Genomic DNA, 17,623 nt, shown 5'->3' on the forward strand with positions numbered 1-17,623 from the left:
CAGGAAGGTAGATCGTGAGATTGCAAGAAGATCAACGAAGATCCGCAGAAGATCATCAGATATGTAGGCTCTGAAGACCAAAAGGTGAAAACGTGCTGCCGTGTTCCTTTTATACCCGGATGTCCAGGGCGGAGTCCGGCATGCAAATTTCATTCGCCAATTTTCATTGGCCTTTTCAAAATAATCAGAAGATGATAGGTTCTCAAGTCAAACCCCATCTGTCGGCTCGACACAAAGTCGAGAGACCGACAGAATGGGAACAAAACACAAATGTATGGTAAGATTTTTTTTTTTTGCAGTGCAGACTAAAATTTGAGGTCAAGGGTACTTCAAAGGGTCCAGACAACCCTAACCTGACATCAAAGTAGTATGAATAAATTCTGAGATTAGAAGTAGAAGTGATAATTTACTTTATCAAGCTTTGTCACAAATTTAAACAACAGTGCCAACAGTCCATAGAGCAGTGGTTCTCAAACTGGGGGGGTCCCAAGATGGATCCAGGGGGGCCACAGATTTTGTGGCATTTTATCAAATATAGAAATTTACCATAGATTTTATGCAATTAAACATAAGAAAAATAAGACCACCAACCAAAAGAATTGATGATCCAACATTGTATAACTGAACATGTTTTTGGTGTATCTATGCAAAGGGGGCCTTACAACTAATATAAATGTTAAAAATGTATGTTTTTAAGATGACAAAAAGAGTTTTCATTTACCTGTACGAAAGCAAAGTAGCATCAGAATCAGTCTTTACACAAAGAAGCAGATGTTATAAATACGAAAAGCAGACATTAGCACGAGATTCAAACAAAAAGGACCGTAAAAATAGATTTGCCCATACTGTGTATCTTGAATTTGAGAGGAATTTTTGTTCATCTTGGTGGCATTTTCCCCAAGGCCCTGTTAAATGATCCTGATATAGACATACTGTATTTTAGGCTGAACTCTTATCTGATTAAGTATCTGTTGGAGCCAAAGGTTAACTTACACAGCGTCTCAATTTTAGTAAAAGAAAACCAGCTAAACCTCAATCTAGACTTTAAAAAATGGAAAAAGAAAATTCGGTCACCATTTACTCACCCTCAAAATGTTCCAAATCTGTATACATTTCTTTGTTCTGTTGAACACAGAGAAAAATATTTGGAAGAATGTTAGCAATTTTAAGTTCTGGGGCATCATTGACTACCATACCATAGTAGACAAATTATTGTATACTGTGACGAGGGAGGCGTGACGCGAGCTGTGGGAGGAGGAAGCGAGGCCGGTGGCGCGATTGATAATGAGTGTCAGCTGGGCGTCACACTGGCCTCGTATCTCTCACGCAGGAGATCAGAAGCATAAAAGAATGAACGACAGGAGGATATGGCGAGAGAGGACCGGGCCCGGACATATGTTAAGTTTTGTTTATGTTTGTGTGGCCGGCAGTCGACCGTGAGGTGGCTTGCCGGCCTTTTTACTGCTGATTAATTGTTTATTTATTTTGATTAAAAATGTTTGAATGTTTGCCGGTTCCCGCCTCCTTCCTTCCCTTTTATTGAGCGTATTACAGTGGTGTCGAAACCCGGGAGGAAGGAGGGACATGCTGTCGAAGAGCCCTCGCTGCTGAGGGGGATCGCGGTGCCGAAGAGTTCGGGCAGCGCAGACGAGTGTTGTCCGCGAGCGTCTGCCCGAGGCAGTGGTGCTGGCGCGGGTGCCCGGACGGGGCAAAGACCTCGCGGTGTGTTCCTGGGTGCGAGATGGGGTGGCTGCCGTCCAAGAGGGAGCGGAGGCCTGGGGCCAGAGGGCCGGAGCCTGCTGTCGTCTGCCAGATAGGGGAGGAGCAGGAAGCAGGGGACTTGCTGCCGGCTGCCCTCAGTTGGAGGAGCCATCACCGGCTGCCAGGGGGCGGAGGAGGAGCGACCAGTACCACCGCATGGCACCGCGAAGAAGAGTCTCTCGGCTGGTTGAGGACCGAGCGACAGCGTGTCGGGGAACCGGACCAAATTTTTTTTTTTTGGTTTCCTCTCTCGCCCCTGTCACTCCTGGTGCTTCCGTCTCTGTTCTCTCGTCTCGGCTGTCTATACCCCCAGGTGCTGGGGCCGTTGAGACTGGCCCCCCGGGGGGAGTAAGCTCAGTCTCGTGGGTACACCCCAGCCTGTGAGGGGCGATGGGGGTATGTGACGAGGGAGGCGTGACGAGAGCCGTGGGAGGAGGAAGCGATCTCTCACGGAGGAGATCAGAAGCATAAAAGGACGAACGACAGGAGGATACGGCGAGAGAGGAACGGCCCGGACATACGTTAAGTTTTGTTTATGTTTTTGTGGCCGGCAGTCGACCGTGAGGTGGCTGCCGGCCTTTTTACTGCTGATTTATTGTTTATTTATTTTGATAAAAAATGTTTGCATGTTCGCCGGTTCCCGCCTCCTTCCTTCCCTTTTATTGAGAGTATTACATATGCATTGAAAGTTGAACACAAAAGAAGATGTTTTGAAGAATTTAGTGAAGCAAAAAGTGCTGGGGCAACTTTGACTACCATTGTCATTTTTCCTACATGGTAGTCAATGATGTCCCAGAACTGGAAATTGCTGACATTCTTCCAAATAGGGGTGTCTAGTACTGCAACCAATGTGAGACACGAACAGTTTCAGTTCATTTGTTGAAACTGTCTTTCGAAGAACCAGTTAAGTGAAGTGAAAGTGAAGTGAAAGTGACCTATTTGTCAGGTATGGTGACCCATACCCGAAATGTGACCTCTCCATTTAACCCATCGAGAGAGTAGTGAAGACACGCACAGCAAGTCGTGAACGCATACACCCGGAGCAGTGGGGTGTATGTGTGTTAAAGAGACTGACTGATACGTTCAAAGTGTAAACGTCTTAGTACTCCAAACAATACTGTTGTAGTTGTGTTGGAACACTGCTTGATGTCCCATGTTAAATATTGTTGCTAAATGATTTTCTCGTTCAATATTAAAAATACACAATAGTCTCTTGGCCAGACATACTTAAGCTATTTTTTAAGGTAGAGTGAATCTCTACCTGGATGAAAGTGTAGTGTGGCCCCTCTCTGTTCTAGCACAATGCTCGACCCATTGAACTACTGTACAGGAACACGATTATTTACTCTATTTGTGAGAGAGTATGAAATGACAAACAGTATAACTAGTTGTAGACAAAATAGACTAAATTTTGCATTATGGAAAGATTGTGCGGACAATTTTAAAAACGAATCGCAAATTGTATTCACAAAAGCAAAAAATTATTAAATTATTTTTCCATAATTCAAACACAAACGTAGAGCGTTTGCATTTCCTTATACAATAACGTACAAAGTCTGCCAAATTTTGGGTTGAACAAGTGAAGTCCATTTGCAGTTGTCTTATGAGTTACGAACAAGTCATATTTAAATCACTATCGCAACTTTCCATATGCTATTCTCTGGCGTCACACATGAAGCCTGCCTTTGAAAACTCCAATGAAATCGCAATTCCCTTTGCTTTTGCATTTCCAATTCCTTGTGCAGAAACCTGTCAATCAGAAAAGACCAAAATAATGACACAGAAAAGGACAAATTGAAACCTTATGCAAATTTTATGAAAATTGAGTAATTTTATATGAGTAATGTCTCCACAATATTATCCCTTAATAACCAAAAAAGCCAAATCTTGGATGCTTGACAAGCGTGAGTTTTGTGAACAGAGGGCGTGTGTCTGACTGTTTCAGACGATTCAAACTAGTTGTTTCCAACCAATTGCATCAGTTTGCAGTTTTGCGTTAAAGTGCTGCATGTCTGGATGCAGATGGAGACGGCAAAGAAGACCTACCACATGGCCTGTAAAGAGGAGAAACTGGCTGCAGCCAGAGAGGCGGAAGCGTCTGCCACACCAGATCAGCAGAAGAAACTACACGAGAAGACAGAGAAATGCAAACAGGATGTGCAGAAGGTAAGAAAAACAATGTTTTCACACGTTTCCATTTACCAAGTACTTAAATGAAGTTAAATCGAGTTTTCATCAACAAAAATGTCACTCATTCTCCGAGTGAACTGATTTCATTGTTTTTTATTGAAAAGTTATTTTCATTGGTAATCAAAAGTTTAACAATAGCTGCTTTCACGCCAAGCAGTTATAGAAACTCAAAGTTATAGGAATCAGCATCAAGTTCACGAGTGCTGTCATTTTCCTGGTTTCCTGGTTCCATTCACCACCGGTGGGAACTCTGAAGTGATGTAAGCTGGCCGACTGCGGCATCGGCTGAAAGTGTTGCATTCAAAAACCTAAACAACTAGAGGATGTTAAGATTGGAGCTGTTTTTTGTTGTCTGCTGGGAGTTTTGCCATAACGGAGATGGAACGAAGAAAAATAGGAGGGCTAAGAGACTAACTCTCCTACGACAACGATGTAGAAATGGTGTGAATGCACAAAATGGGCATACGCAATTATCAAAGCACTTCACAGGAATCATAAATAATCAACTTTAAAGAGTAAATACGGACACACTTCACTGTGTACACACAGATTAGTTCTCATCCTTGTATGCATTTACTCAATCTTATATTGACATTGAATCGTGCGCATTGTTTCCATTTCTTTTCTATTACTTAAATAACAACAGTTTCAAGCACTAGATCTCTTGAAGTGGTATACTGTATAACACTGTTGAGTCTGTTTCTGGACAGACAAAGTTAGACTGAGCATTGAAACGCTTGAGTTGGATCTCAGTAATAGTCGAGTTCAGTTAGGCTGATCCTTTGTAGGCTTTGTTCGGCAGGATATACTGTATAGTCCTGTACCCAGAGGTTGGACAAACTCATTGCTTTGCAAGTCACAAGTAAGTCTCGAGTCTTTGCATGCAAGTCTCGAGTCAAGTCCCGAGTCAAGACAATCAAGTCCAAGTCGAGTCCAAGTCCTCCTCAAGTTTAAACTTCAAGTCTTTAACAAGTCATTAGTTCTCTTTCCTCAAATCAGTTTCACTGTATTAAATAATATAGTAGATTTATATTAATTTATGTCAGAAAGGCTTCAGAATGTTTTATATGAGATAACTAAGGGCACTGTGGTAGAAATTTACTGCACACACCTGACTGAAGATATAGCTTATAGATAATAGCTGTACGGGACACACCAGCTATTCTAACCATTCTAAATTTGGGTCTGACCTCTATAACTGTAATATTACTGTATATTGTATGTAGTTTATATTATAATATACTGTAGAAATTTGCATTTAGGTATTAATTAAGTTATAAAATTGTTGTTCTTTTGTCTTGAAAAGTATATTCAAGGTGTCACGGTCACAGTGGAAGAACCCAAGCGCAGGCAGCAGCAGTGGTGGTGAAGGGGTTAACAGGAGGATTTATTAAATAAATAAAATGAAAAACAAAACCCACAATCGGGTAAATCAAGAAAACAGGAAACAACTCAAACAGAACATAGACTGACTAAAACTGGACTAAACTGAGAAACACTTGACAAACTATAAATAAACACTACTACGACTTACTTGACTTGACTGACAATTCACAGACTAGGATGACAAGCAGATAACGCACACAGGTAAGCACAAAGGTACAGGTACAACTACAACGAACGAGCACAGGACAATGAACATGAGGGTATTATATAGGGAAACAAACAAAGGAAGATAATGAGGGGCAGGTGATGAACATGAACAATAGCAGGGAAGCAATACGGGAAATGAGAGGGGCGGGGCCAATGACGAGACACGAGAAAGCACATGGAATGTCAATGGTAAACACCCCATGACTTTCTCACACTAAACATAAGGGATCTGTCACGATCCTGCCACAAGACTAGAAAATCCTGAACAAGAAGGCAGGACCATGACACAAGGTTTCCAGTAGGAATACTAAAAGATTTTTTATCACAAACACAATGCAATTTTCATTAAACGATACATTGTATCAATTAAATTATGTATTGTTATAAATTAATTATTAATTTTCTAATACAATTTAAGTATACAACATAAATCAAAACGTTATTGAACAACATGAAGGTGAATAAATAATGTCAGGATTTTTATTTTGGGTTAAATTATCACATTTAAATAATGCATTGACTATAAAACATATTTGAACATCATTTTTGTAAGACTATAGAAAGTAAGAAAATATTTTCTGGCATACTAATGACTGGGCAATGTGTTTTAGTTGTAAGAAATGGTTCACTCTTTTCTTCATTATCTCTTAACTTTTTTTAACTCTGTGTCCTTCGGTCTGTCTAACACTTGCACCGGTTTGTTCTCCCTGCCCTCCAAAATAAAAACAAACATTGTAAATCAATCTATAAAAAATAAATACAAACATATCTTTAAATGTCCGTGATCACAACTTCGATGTTTGGTTTTAAAATATATAAAGACTTGCCAAGTCATAGTGTTCAAGTCTAAGTCAAGTCATGAGTCATTGGTGTCCAAGTCTAAGTCAAGTCGCAAGTCTTCTCTGATGTTGTCGAGTCGAGTCGCAAGTCATCAAATTTGTGACTCGAGTCCGAGTCGAGTCCAAGTCATGAGACTCGAGTCCACAACTCTGCCTGTACTTCTTGTGTGTGTGTGTCACAGGCCAAGGAGAAGTATGAGAAGTCTCTGGAGGAGTTGTCCAAATGCACACCTCAGTACACGGAGAGCATGGAGCTGGTGTTTGATCAGTGTCAACAACATGAGGTCAAACGACTGACCTTCCTCAAAGAGGCTCTCCTGGACATCAAACGACATCTCAACCTCACAGAAAACCAAAAGTCAGTATAAACCCAAAGTCCAATGCGCTCAATTGCACTTGAAGATCTCAAAGGAATTAGATGTAGTGAACCAGTCAATGACGTTATGTAGTAAAGTAAACTGATGTGACAGTTCATTGATACGTTTGTGTGCTGCAGCTATGCTTCTGTGTACCGGGAGTTTGAACGCACCATTCTGGCCGCCAACACTCAGGAAGATCTCAAGTGGTTCAGTAATAACCACGGCCCTGGCATGCATATGAATTGGCCCCAGTTTGAGGTATGCTGCCTTCAATGTACTTCAATGTACAAGTTGACAAAAGATTCAAACCAATATTTGGTGATAATATAGCATATCGATTTACTTATAAGCTCTCTTTGGTAGGCGGGTCATTTTGATCCGGGAACACCACAAGTGTGATTTGGTCCCATTTTGTACACAATTAAAGCATATCAAGACAAACTTTCTGGTTAAACAAATGAATCTATATTCATGTAGGCTAGTGTGAACATCAGTTCAGTTTTTGGTCATATTTTATGTAATATTGCCAAAATTATTTTAAAGAATGCTTTTTTCAGTCAAAAACTGAGATGCCTAAACTCAGATTAACTAGGCCTACGAAAATTTGAAAAAGAAACACAAAACCAGTCCTAAATGAAAGAAAGCAAGTTTACAAAAAGATTGAATCCAATATTTGGTAGTAATGGGGAGGGGGATCACAAAAGGTTGTGAGAGGTTGTTATAGTCTTTGTAAACAAAATCACCAAATCTCAGTCCAATGCAAAAACATTGTCTAGTATTTTGGGGTAAAATCAGGTCAAAATTACCTGAACACAACGTGAGGGTTAATGCTTTTTCAGTTTTTTGTGTGTGTCATGTTATGGAAAGATATGTTTCTACTGTAAATCTCTCTGCCTCTCAGGAATATAATCCAGAAGCCACCAATGCTGTGGCTAAAAGAGAAAAGAAGAAGCCAGATGGTGTAGCTCCGGCTACCCCGAGCACAGAGCACGGAGATCAGCCAGGTGACCGTGGCAGGTCAGACAACATATTTGCTCACCATGTCTGGAATTCCTTTTTTTGAGCTCTTTAGTACTGTCTCTGTCTTAGTCTTGTTCTTGCAAATCAATAGACAAGAGTTGTTATACTTAATTTACAGACCAAATGAAGGCTCATTAATTTTTGGTGATATTGCTCGTCGCTATCATGAATATTCAATAAATCACCCCTTTAGCGCTTCTTGAAGCACTAGTACATTTCTGAAGAACCATGGAGGTCCAACAGCTTTTCGTCTCTTCTACTTTGAAACAGAAGTGGTTAGTCAATGGTTACTGGTCATGTAAACTCACAGTACATGTCATCTGTGTTGGAACAGTGTGAGCAGCTACGATAAGAATCAGGCGTACTCCACAGAATGGTCTGATGATGAACAGCCCACCGGAAACTCGGGGAACGAAACTAACGGAGGTGCAAACTCCTTCGAGGATGACTCGTGCAGCAGAGGGGGCATGAGAGTGCGTGCTCTGTATGACTATGAAGGACAAGAACAAGATGAGCTGAGCTTCAAAGCAGGTAACGTGCAGCAAAATCAAATCCACCGAATTACAGGATTACACACAAGATAATCATCCACGCAGTTTACGGCAAGCCAAAGCATGATGAACATTTCAGCGGCATTACCATTTGGTTACTAAATACAGCAACTGTTAGAGGGTTTGCCGGTTGTGTGCCAGATATGAATTAAACTATGGCTCCCAGCAGAGTAGGGAAAAACTTTTATGAACAGTTCATTTACCCAGAACAACTTCCAATAATATAATCAAATCGGTAAAAATAAGGATGTTATTGCAGATGTAGTTTAATAAATCCAAAGTTATAAAGACAGAAGTGTGAAAACAAAGAGCACATTGGGCTGTGTTTCCCAAAAGCATCGCAAGGCTAAGTAGGTCATAAAAACGGGCCCCTGTTCATAGGCTATGTGATCTGTCTCGATTAGTTTTGTTTTGTTTATAAAAAAAGTCTGAGCATAAATTTATAAAGAAAAATACAGTATATGGGCAGGTTATTGGTACTAACAAGAGTAGAGGTCGACCGATATGGGTTCTTCTCTGGTCTATGCCGATGCTGATATATTGAAATCAGGCCAGCCGATGATCGATATATGATGCCGTTTTTTTTTTTTTCCAGATTATGTTCATCTCATAAAATCTAACAGTTAAGTAATAAGAAGCGATACAAAAATTGCTTAAATGAAACATTTATTGAACACATGTTTGTAACAAAGTTCAATAGAAGGGAAGGAAGGAGGCGGGAACCGGCGAACATTTAAACAATAAACTTTAATCAAAAATAAACAAACAATAACACGGAAGTAAAAGGCCGGCAGCCACCTCACGGTCGACTGCCGGCCACACAAACATAAATAAAACTTAACATTTCCGGGCCCGGTCCTCTCTCTCTCGATGGTCCGGTCGCTCGTCCTCTTATGCTCCCGAGCTCCCCCGTGAGGCATGCGGGCGGGGACCGGCGGTCGCACAGCTGACACTCGTTGCCACTTACGCCGCCGGCCCCGCCTTACTCGCCCCACGGCTCTCGCCCCGCCTTCCTCGCTACAATGTTTTTCAATCAGTGCACTTGGCCATAATCTAAATGATAACGAAAATAAAAAAACCTCATATTACACAGCCTGCTGCTCATAACTTTAACTTTAGTTACATTTTTCGCCTTTTGGACAGTAGAGAGCCTGACAGGAAAGTAGACATGTAGATGTGCTCATATATGTTTATACAGCCACAAAAGAGTGCCTACGGACATAATGCGTAAACAACAGGCAACAACAAGCACGCTACCCAGACCCAGACTTAAACTTTGCCGGCTGAAGACTTAAAACTTTGGTTTGAAGACGAAAATGTTCCAAGCACAATGTTTTCTCAGCAATTCAGATTTCTAACACACTTACAGTGTTCAGCACGTCTCACGGCTGTCAGAGCAGAAATTAAAACCGCTGCTCTGTTTAGCTGCCACGTACATATGTAAATTGTGTGCGCTTATTTCGTCCGTTTGATCGAAAGATCTGAAAGAGCCCATACATTTACCTGACCATAAACCCTCACCTCGAAGAAATCAGGACAGAAGTGGTCGAAAGTGGACAAAAGAGACAGATTAAAGCACGAGGTGTAAACGGGTATGTGCCTTTTTCAACCACTTGTGATCAGATCTCTTAATACCAGGTATAAACAGGGTCCGACTCACAGACACATTTAATGATGCCCATTATGGAGTTGGCAGAGACTATATGGACTAGCTCTGCCCACAAATTGATTGGAAAAGAGAAAAAATGTAAGAACGACGCCAGTTCACACTGTGACTCCAGTGGTGTAGGGTGTACAGTCTGTGTAGCTTTGGCACTGGAGACTGGGGTTCTAATCCACCTCTCGCTGAAAATGCTCTTTTTACTTTTTCTATTACATTACAGATCATAAAGGCATTTGTTTTTAATAAAATTGATGTAAGACTTAAAATTCAAGTTTAAATTTACGGTAAGGTTAGGGGTAGGTGTAGGGCTTTAATATCTCAATAAGTTGCCATCATTTTAATATTTTTTATAAATATAATGATTAACTGTTAAATATTGCATAATGTTTAATGCACAACAGTACTGAGGTGCAAATAGTAACGTTATCTGCCACTATTTATAAGTAACAATAGCATAACTACTATTTCTACTTAATCCAAAGAAAATACAGCTATTTTTGGTTAGTGTAAATAGCATATCGCTAAGAAATGCTGCTATTTTCACTTAGTGTGAACAGAACCTACTCCTATTTAAACTTTGTGTAAATAGCATCAATTGCTATTTACACTTTAAATTTAACTTGCCTTAAGGTTAACTTACACGTTTTAGCTAGAAGTTTCATCTTTTTACTAGACATATACCTTATTCAGGCTGCCACCATGTTGATTTCAAAACGAGACTGAGAGGGATAAAAGTCCAGAGTGCTGCATTACACTGCATTGATTTGTGCCGGTGTCCGGAAATTTCATCCCGCCCATCAGATTGTCCTGCCAGGCATGCGTACGTTACGTCATTTTTTTGCACTGTAAAATCATACTATCTGTTCATTTTATACTGCAACGACAATCTGATAGGGTGTTTTCGTTGTGACATCATTCAACATATTTATTTAATGCTGGTAGAACAATTTGATTGGGTATTTTGCGCTGTAAATTAATCCTACATGTTTATTTTGTACTGGTAGGATAATCTGATAGGGTATTTACACTCAGAGCCGTTGAGAGAGAGAGTCGCGACAACAGAAGTTCTACATTTTTGTGTCACGTGATTCATGGAGCCTTCAGATAGTTTCAAGAAGTTACTATATGTTTTCTCTTTAAATGCTTTATTTCTTTCATTTTTTTATTCATTAAATGACTTTAAATGCCGCTCCATGTGTAACTTGTAATCATTGTATGTGTTTATCTTAAACTAGTAGGACAATCTGACAGGGTATTTTGCATCGTAAAAACCTGTTTATTTTGTAGATGTGGTAGATGGGCTAGTTGCCCAAGATTTTCCGGTCATATAACATCGAGTTGTTTTGGCTTAACAAAGTGCTCATCATTTTCTTATTTTTTGAATCTAAAAAACACCCATATTTGCCAGCCAAAATCCTCCCTTTCCCATACAGTATTATATGACCAAAAACTGCCGACCCTGGCGTCCCAAAAGCTACAAACATGACAGGAAACAGGCTACGAAATAAAAGACATGACAATAAACCATGACACACAAATACTGGCAAGATGGCAGCGCGCATAGACGCTGCGGCTCAGTGCTCTCTCTTTCGGTGCTCTATTGCGTTGTTTGTGTTAATATTGTTATCTGTCCTGCCGTTTCCATGTCGAGCATAGAACATCTACATTTGACACAATATTCTGTAAATAGGATCACATAGCGAGCAAGCAATTACAGACGAGTTTCTCCGTTCTCACGATATCCCGGCGGACATCGCTAGGCACCCGGGCTATCCGTGGATTACCATCCCTGTGGGGAGGTGACGAAGACGGTGCAGGGAGAGGAGGCAAAAGCGAGATTGCGCTAGTGAGACTACGGAAGCTGCCACACAAACCACCGCTTCCAAGTATTTTCCTTAGCAATGCGAGATCCCTCGCTAACAAGATGGATGAACCAAAACTACTGGTTGCATCGATCAACGTAGTTAAGGACGGCTGCATTCTGCTTTTCACAGAGACCTGGCTTCATTCATCTATTCCAGATACAGCTATCGAGCTAGCAGGCCACACAGTGCATCGCTATGACAGGACCAGGGACTCCGGTAAGAGCAGAGGAGGAGGGTTATGCATTTATGTGAACAACAATTGGTGCACTAACACCACAAATGTAAACAATCACTGCTCCCCAGACTTGGAGTTTATGACTATTAAATGCAGGCCCATATATCTTCCTCAGGAATTCACTTTCGTTTTGGTAACTGCTGTGTATATACCACCAGATGCTAATGCTAGCTCAGCTTTTGAACTTTTATATGATAACATTAGCAGTCAGCAGAGTATGAATCCTATGAATATCACATTGTTGCAGGGGACTTTAACCATGCTCACTAAATCCCATCAGTACATTAAATGTTCTACTAGTGGAGCACAAACACTGGATAAGGCCTACTGAAACAATAAGGGGGGCTTCAGAGCTAAGCAATTACCACATCTGGGTCAGTCAGACCACATGTCCCTGCTTTAAATTCCAGATTATACCCCCCCAAGAAAGAGTGTTTCTACCACATTCAGAACATGGCCTGAAGGTGCCTTTCTTGATCCGCAGGACTGTTTCGAGTCAACAAACTGGGATGTTTTCAAGCATCAGGATTTGGAGAAGTATACAACAGCTGTCCTGGCCTGCATTAGGTACTGCATGGACTCTGTTACAGTGGAAAAACGCATCTGGGTTTATCCTAACAAGAAGCCTTGGATGACCAAAGAAGTGCAGTGCCTGCTCAGGGAGAGGATCGTTGATGGGGTGGTGTATAGTAGGGCCAGATCCAAACTGAAGATAGGAATCAGAGTAGCGAAGGCTGAACACAGGAGGAATATTGAGGATTGCTTCTAGAACAACAACTATAGGGGGGTGTGGAAAGGGGTACAGTATATTACCAACTACAAACCCAGTAACCTCTCGGCTGATGGTGGTGACGCGGCTCTGGCAGAGAAGCTGAACCTGAGAAAAGCCATGGGACCCGATGGCATCGCTGGTCGGGTGCTGAGGGAATGCTGGCTGGGGTATTTACTATGATCTTTAACCAGTCCTTTAGTGTGCTGTACCACTCTGCCTGAAGTCTGCTACAATTGTCAAAGTAAAGAAAAAGTCAAAGTCTGCTTTATTGTCAATTCTGCCACATGTACAGTACATACATATAGAGGATTGAAATTGCGTTACTCTCAGACCCATGATGCATACAAATAACACTGACACAGAATAAAAATATATTTTAAAAATACAGATAAATACAGATTATATATACTGTATATATGTAAAATACAATTTTACAAGCATGGATATTTAACAAAAGAAAAAGAAGATAGGTAATGGCAGATGTGAGAGTGCAAACCGTACAACAGTGCAGATGTGAGGTAGTACAAAGAGCTTATCAGTCTCCCACATCAAAAGAAGACTATCATCAGTAGCCTGAACGATGATCGACCAATAGCGCTGACACCTGTTTTTATGAAGTGCTTTGAGAGACTGGTTCGGATTCACATCATCTCACATCTCCCACTCGGGTTTGACCCATACCAGTTTGCTTATAGAGTCAATAGGTCCACAGAGGATGCCATAGCAACAGCCCTCCACACTGCTCTGTCCCATCTGGAGCTGCAGGGGAACTACACTAGGCTGTTATTTGTAGACCTTAGCTCAGCGTGTAACACCATACTCCCCAACATGCTGGTGTCTAAACTGTCAGATCTGGGAATATGTCACTCTGTTTGTCTTTGGATGAAGGACTTCCTTACTGATCACTCACAGAGGGTAAGAGTAGACTCTCGCATTTCCTCAACTCTCAGACTCAGCACCGGCTCTCCTCAGGGCTGTGTGCTGAGCCCCCTACTGTACACTCTCTAAACACATGATTGCACCCCTGTCCATGCCAGTAACACAATCATTTAGTTTGCTGATGATACCACCGTGGTGGACGAGTCCACCTACCGGGATGAGGTGGAGCAGTTGTCTGTGTGGTATACAAAAAACAACTTGATCCTGAACACCAACAAGACCAAGGAGCTGATAATAGACTTCAAAAGGAAGAAAATAGACATTCAGCCTCTTCTCATCAGTGGTGACTGTGTGGAGAGGGTCTCGGACTTCCGGTTTCTGGGCATTCATATAGAGGACAATCTGACCTGGAGTGTCAACACCACTACCATCATAAAGAAGGCACAGCAGAGACTGCATTTCCTGAGAATGCTCAGGAATTACCAGGTCATACAAAACCTGTTGGTGTCCTTTTACCGTTGCTCTGTTGAGAGCATTCTGACATATTGCATTTGTGTGTGGTTTTCTAGCTGCACTGCTACAGAAAGGAAGGTTCCCCAGAGGATCATCATCACAGCCCAGAAGGTAATCGGTCGTCCCCTCCCCTCTATGGAAGAGTTACACAGTTCCCGCTGCCTCTTGAAACCTCAAAATATTCTCAAGGATCGATCTCATCCAGGACATTCTCTTTTTGAATTGCTACCTTCGGACAGATGGTTCAGGTTTATAAAAACCCAAACAAACAGATTAAAAGGATAGTTTTTATGACGAAGCTATTTCTATTTTGAATATTGCAAAAATGTAAACTAAACATCATGTTTGTTGTAGACATGAAGTGTCATCTCTGTTGAATGTAAGATCAAGAATTTACATGCCAAGCCATATCTGTTTTGTGTACTGTTGAACATGAGCCGTGTAACCGACTGTTGATTGTGAGACGTCTTCTGTGTGTAATGTTGTGTCGCAGATCCTGTCATCTGTGTACTATTTATTAGATTACTGATTTATTTATTTTTTATCGTTACACAATGCACCCAAAGGATTGCATTCAATTTCATTGTACTTGTACAATGACAAGAAAGATATATTCTATTCTATACTTGGCATTAATATTAGGTATAGGCTTATTCCTAGTCCTGCAGTATTTGATGTTTAACAAAACATATTTCATTATGAATAAAAATTGCATGACAAGGTAATTCATGTGACAATAAAGATAAATAAATAGTGTAAATAAAAAGTCATCTTTTATTTACATTCTTAATGGAAAGCAAGACAAAATATACTGTTATTATGATACTATTATTCTAAAACGGGGGGGGAAATGTTATTGAAGAATGAGCCTTAAACTCATGTAGGGCTGAAACGATTCCTCGAGTAATTTGAATACAAAAAATCATTGAGGCAAATTTTGTTGCCTCGAAGCTTTGTTTAATCCGTTTAACTACAGTACACACGGAGCACTGCGTTTCCTCACGGACCGTTATTACTGACGCACAGCCCGCTAAACTAGATGCGGATAAGTGGATGCAGAATGATGTTATTTACACACTTCATCTGTCTGTTCTGCGTGTGTGAGTGAATGAACTGCACAGTGAACTACATGCGTGATGCTCATGAATTTGTCTGCGTCTGCGATTTATGAAGACATGAACTTCATCTCCAGAGTTGCTCTGAGAGTTTATTTCAGGACATTTTACTGAGTGAAGCTAACACACTAAAAAATAAGTGTCTTCCGACGACCTGCCAAAATAAAAGTCTGGTTAACTCTGTATTTTATGTGGACAAATATATTACTATTTAATAGTAAAAAAAAAAAAGAAACTAAAACTAATTCATATTAACGTCTTGGTTACGGATGTAACCTCGGTTCCCTGATGGAGGGAACGAGATGTGGTGTCGAACCGACTGAATGGGGTTTGTCTTGAGAACCTATCATCTTCTGAGTATTTAGAAAAGGCCAATGAAAATTGGCGAATGAAATTTGCATGCCGGGCTCCTCCCCGGATGTCCGGGTATAAGAGGGAAGCCGGCGTGCTCATTCATTCACCTTTGGTCAGAGGAGCCTAAAGCATCCTCCCCCGACCGCTGGGGTGGGCGGCCAGTGTTGTGGCATGAGGGACACAACGTCTCGTTCCCTCCATCAGGGAACCGAGGTTACATCCGTAACCAAGACGTTCCCTTTCTGTCGGTCTCTCGACGTTGTGTCGAACCGACAGAATGGGGTCCCTATGGAAAACGCCACAGCACTGAGCCACGTCACAATCTCTGCGGTGCGATGTTGACTGGCCTGGGCGAGTCAGACGAACACGCTAACGTGAAATTATGACCCTCCAGTGGAGAAGAAGGGGGACCCAGAGCTTTACACAAAGTTGGGAAGCCCCTGTCACCAGCCGTCACAGGCGGAGGCCTAGTTCTCTAAATGGCGAGAAGCCACCCGGCACCGTACGGGCCACTGGGTAAGCATTATTCCCCCCAGGGGAAAAACGCTGCAGAGGCCACTACCTACCATAGGGAGGAATTAGTGGAGACACCACATGGTCTCACCATCAGGGGAGAACTCATGGGAAGAATGTGCGGACTGCAGGAGTTAACCGCAAGGTGGGAGTCCACCTGGGGAGGTCATAGGTTGCCAAGGTGGGAACCATTCATGAGGATACATCAGACAGAACAGCCCACGGAGGGGGGGTTACCACGTCTGGAGCACTAGGTCCGGTTAGAGCAGTCTGGGAGATAACTCAACTGTTCCCCGGCCTAAGGGGGCAGGGCTGCTCTGCCCAGCCTGTCCCCTGGAAGGGTGCTTAATGATGGATGGAATGCCTGTTCTTTACCCAGTGGGGAAAAGAGGGGAGGCGTAATAGCCGCTGATCCCCCTAAGAAAGGGGAAAAGGCTTTCGCAGGCGTACGCCCTACTAGCTGCCAGTCCTACACCTTGCCAGGATGCGGGCTGACACCGGTTCCGTGCATAGGTATTAGAACCTCACGGAGTTGTTGGGCATAGCCCAACCCGCAGCTCTGCAGATGTCTGCCAGAAAGGCGCCCTGAGCCAGTGCCCATGAGGGGTGTGCCTCACTCCCAACGGGCAGGGGCGAATAGAGATCGGTATGCCCTAACGCCGCGAGGCGAAACTGACGAGAGAGCACATCGGCTGTCTGGTTCAGGTCACCTGGGATATGTGTGGCCCTGCGGACTCCACAGGAGGAGGCGTCGGGCGAGTCGTGTTAGCTGCCATAAGCGAACGCCACCCTGGCAGTTAAAAAACGCTACGGAAATTGTGCAGTCCGACCGGACCAGCACGTGCTCGTTCTGCACAAGAGGTTGTAACCCCTTCAGTGCGGGTAGCACAACCAACAACTCTAGGCAATTGAATGCCTGCGCAGGCGGGGGCCCGTCCATCGCCCTGACACTGCGTGCCCGTTGCACACGGCACCCCAACCCTGCAGGGAGGCGTCTGTCGACCCTGACGCGTCTCGCCTGCCCGAGAGGGACCCCCGTCCGTATAAAAGGTCATTGAAGACCAAGGGGTTAGGGTGCGTCGGCAGAAAAGCGTAATCACCATCCGCCTGCTGCCGGTGTGCCACGCTCTCCAGGGAACTCGACTCTGTAGCCAGTGTTGGAGCGGTCTCATGTGCATCAACCTGAGGGGTATCACCACCGTCGAGGATGCCATGTACCCAGGAGCCTCCTCCCGCTGACTGCTTGAAATATTCCAGGCAGTTCAACACTGACTGAGCGCAGTCGCGCTGTAATGGAGACAGAGTTGAGTTCCATACCAAAAAAGAGTATGCTCTGCACAGAGGAGAGCTTGCTCCTTTTCGGTTGACCTGTGGTCCCAATCGATCTAGGTGCCGAAGCAC

The 17,623-nt window shown here is 42.7% G+C and overlaps 1 protein-coding gene across 1 annotated transcript in view; it reads left to right on the top strand.

Annotated features, from left to right (window-relative positions):
• Positions 1-17,623, top strand: part of pacsin1a (protein kinase C and casein kinase substrate in neurons 1a) — a 54,901-nt gene that overhangs the window by 30,285 nt on the left and 6,993 nt on the right. Inside the window, exons 4-8 of the mRNA XM_057319933.1 lie at positions 3,784-3,927; positions 6,566-6,741; positions 6,880-7,000; positions 7,644-7,759; positions 8,097-8,293. Of these exons, the coding sequence (XP_057175916.1) occupies positions 3,784-3,927; positions 6,566-6,741; positions 6,880-7,000; positions 7,644-7,759; positions 8,097-8,293 (754 nt within the window). The remainder of the gene's footprint in view (positions 1-3,783; positions 3,928-6,565; positions 6,742-6,879; positions 7,001-7,643; positions 7,760-8,096; positions 8,294-17,623) is intronic.

This window comes from Triplophysa rosa, linkage group LG21 (genome assembly GCF_024868665.1).
Source record: "Triplophysa rosa linkage group LG21, Trosa_1v2, whole genome shotgun sequence".
Classification (NCBI taxonomy): domain Eukaryota; kingdom Metazoa; phylum Chordata; class Actinopteri; order Cypriniformes; family Nemacheilidae; genus Triplophysa; species Triplophysa rosa.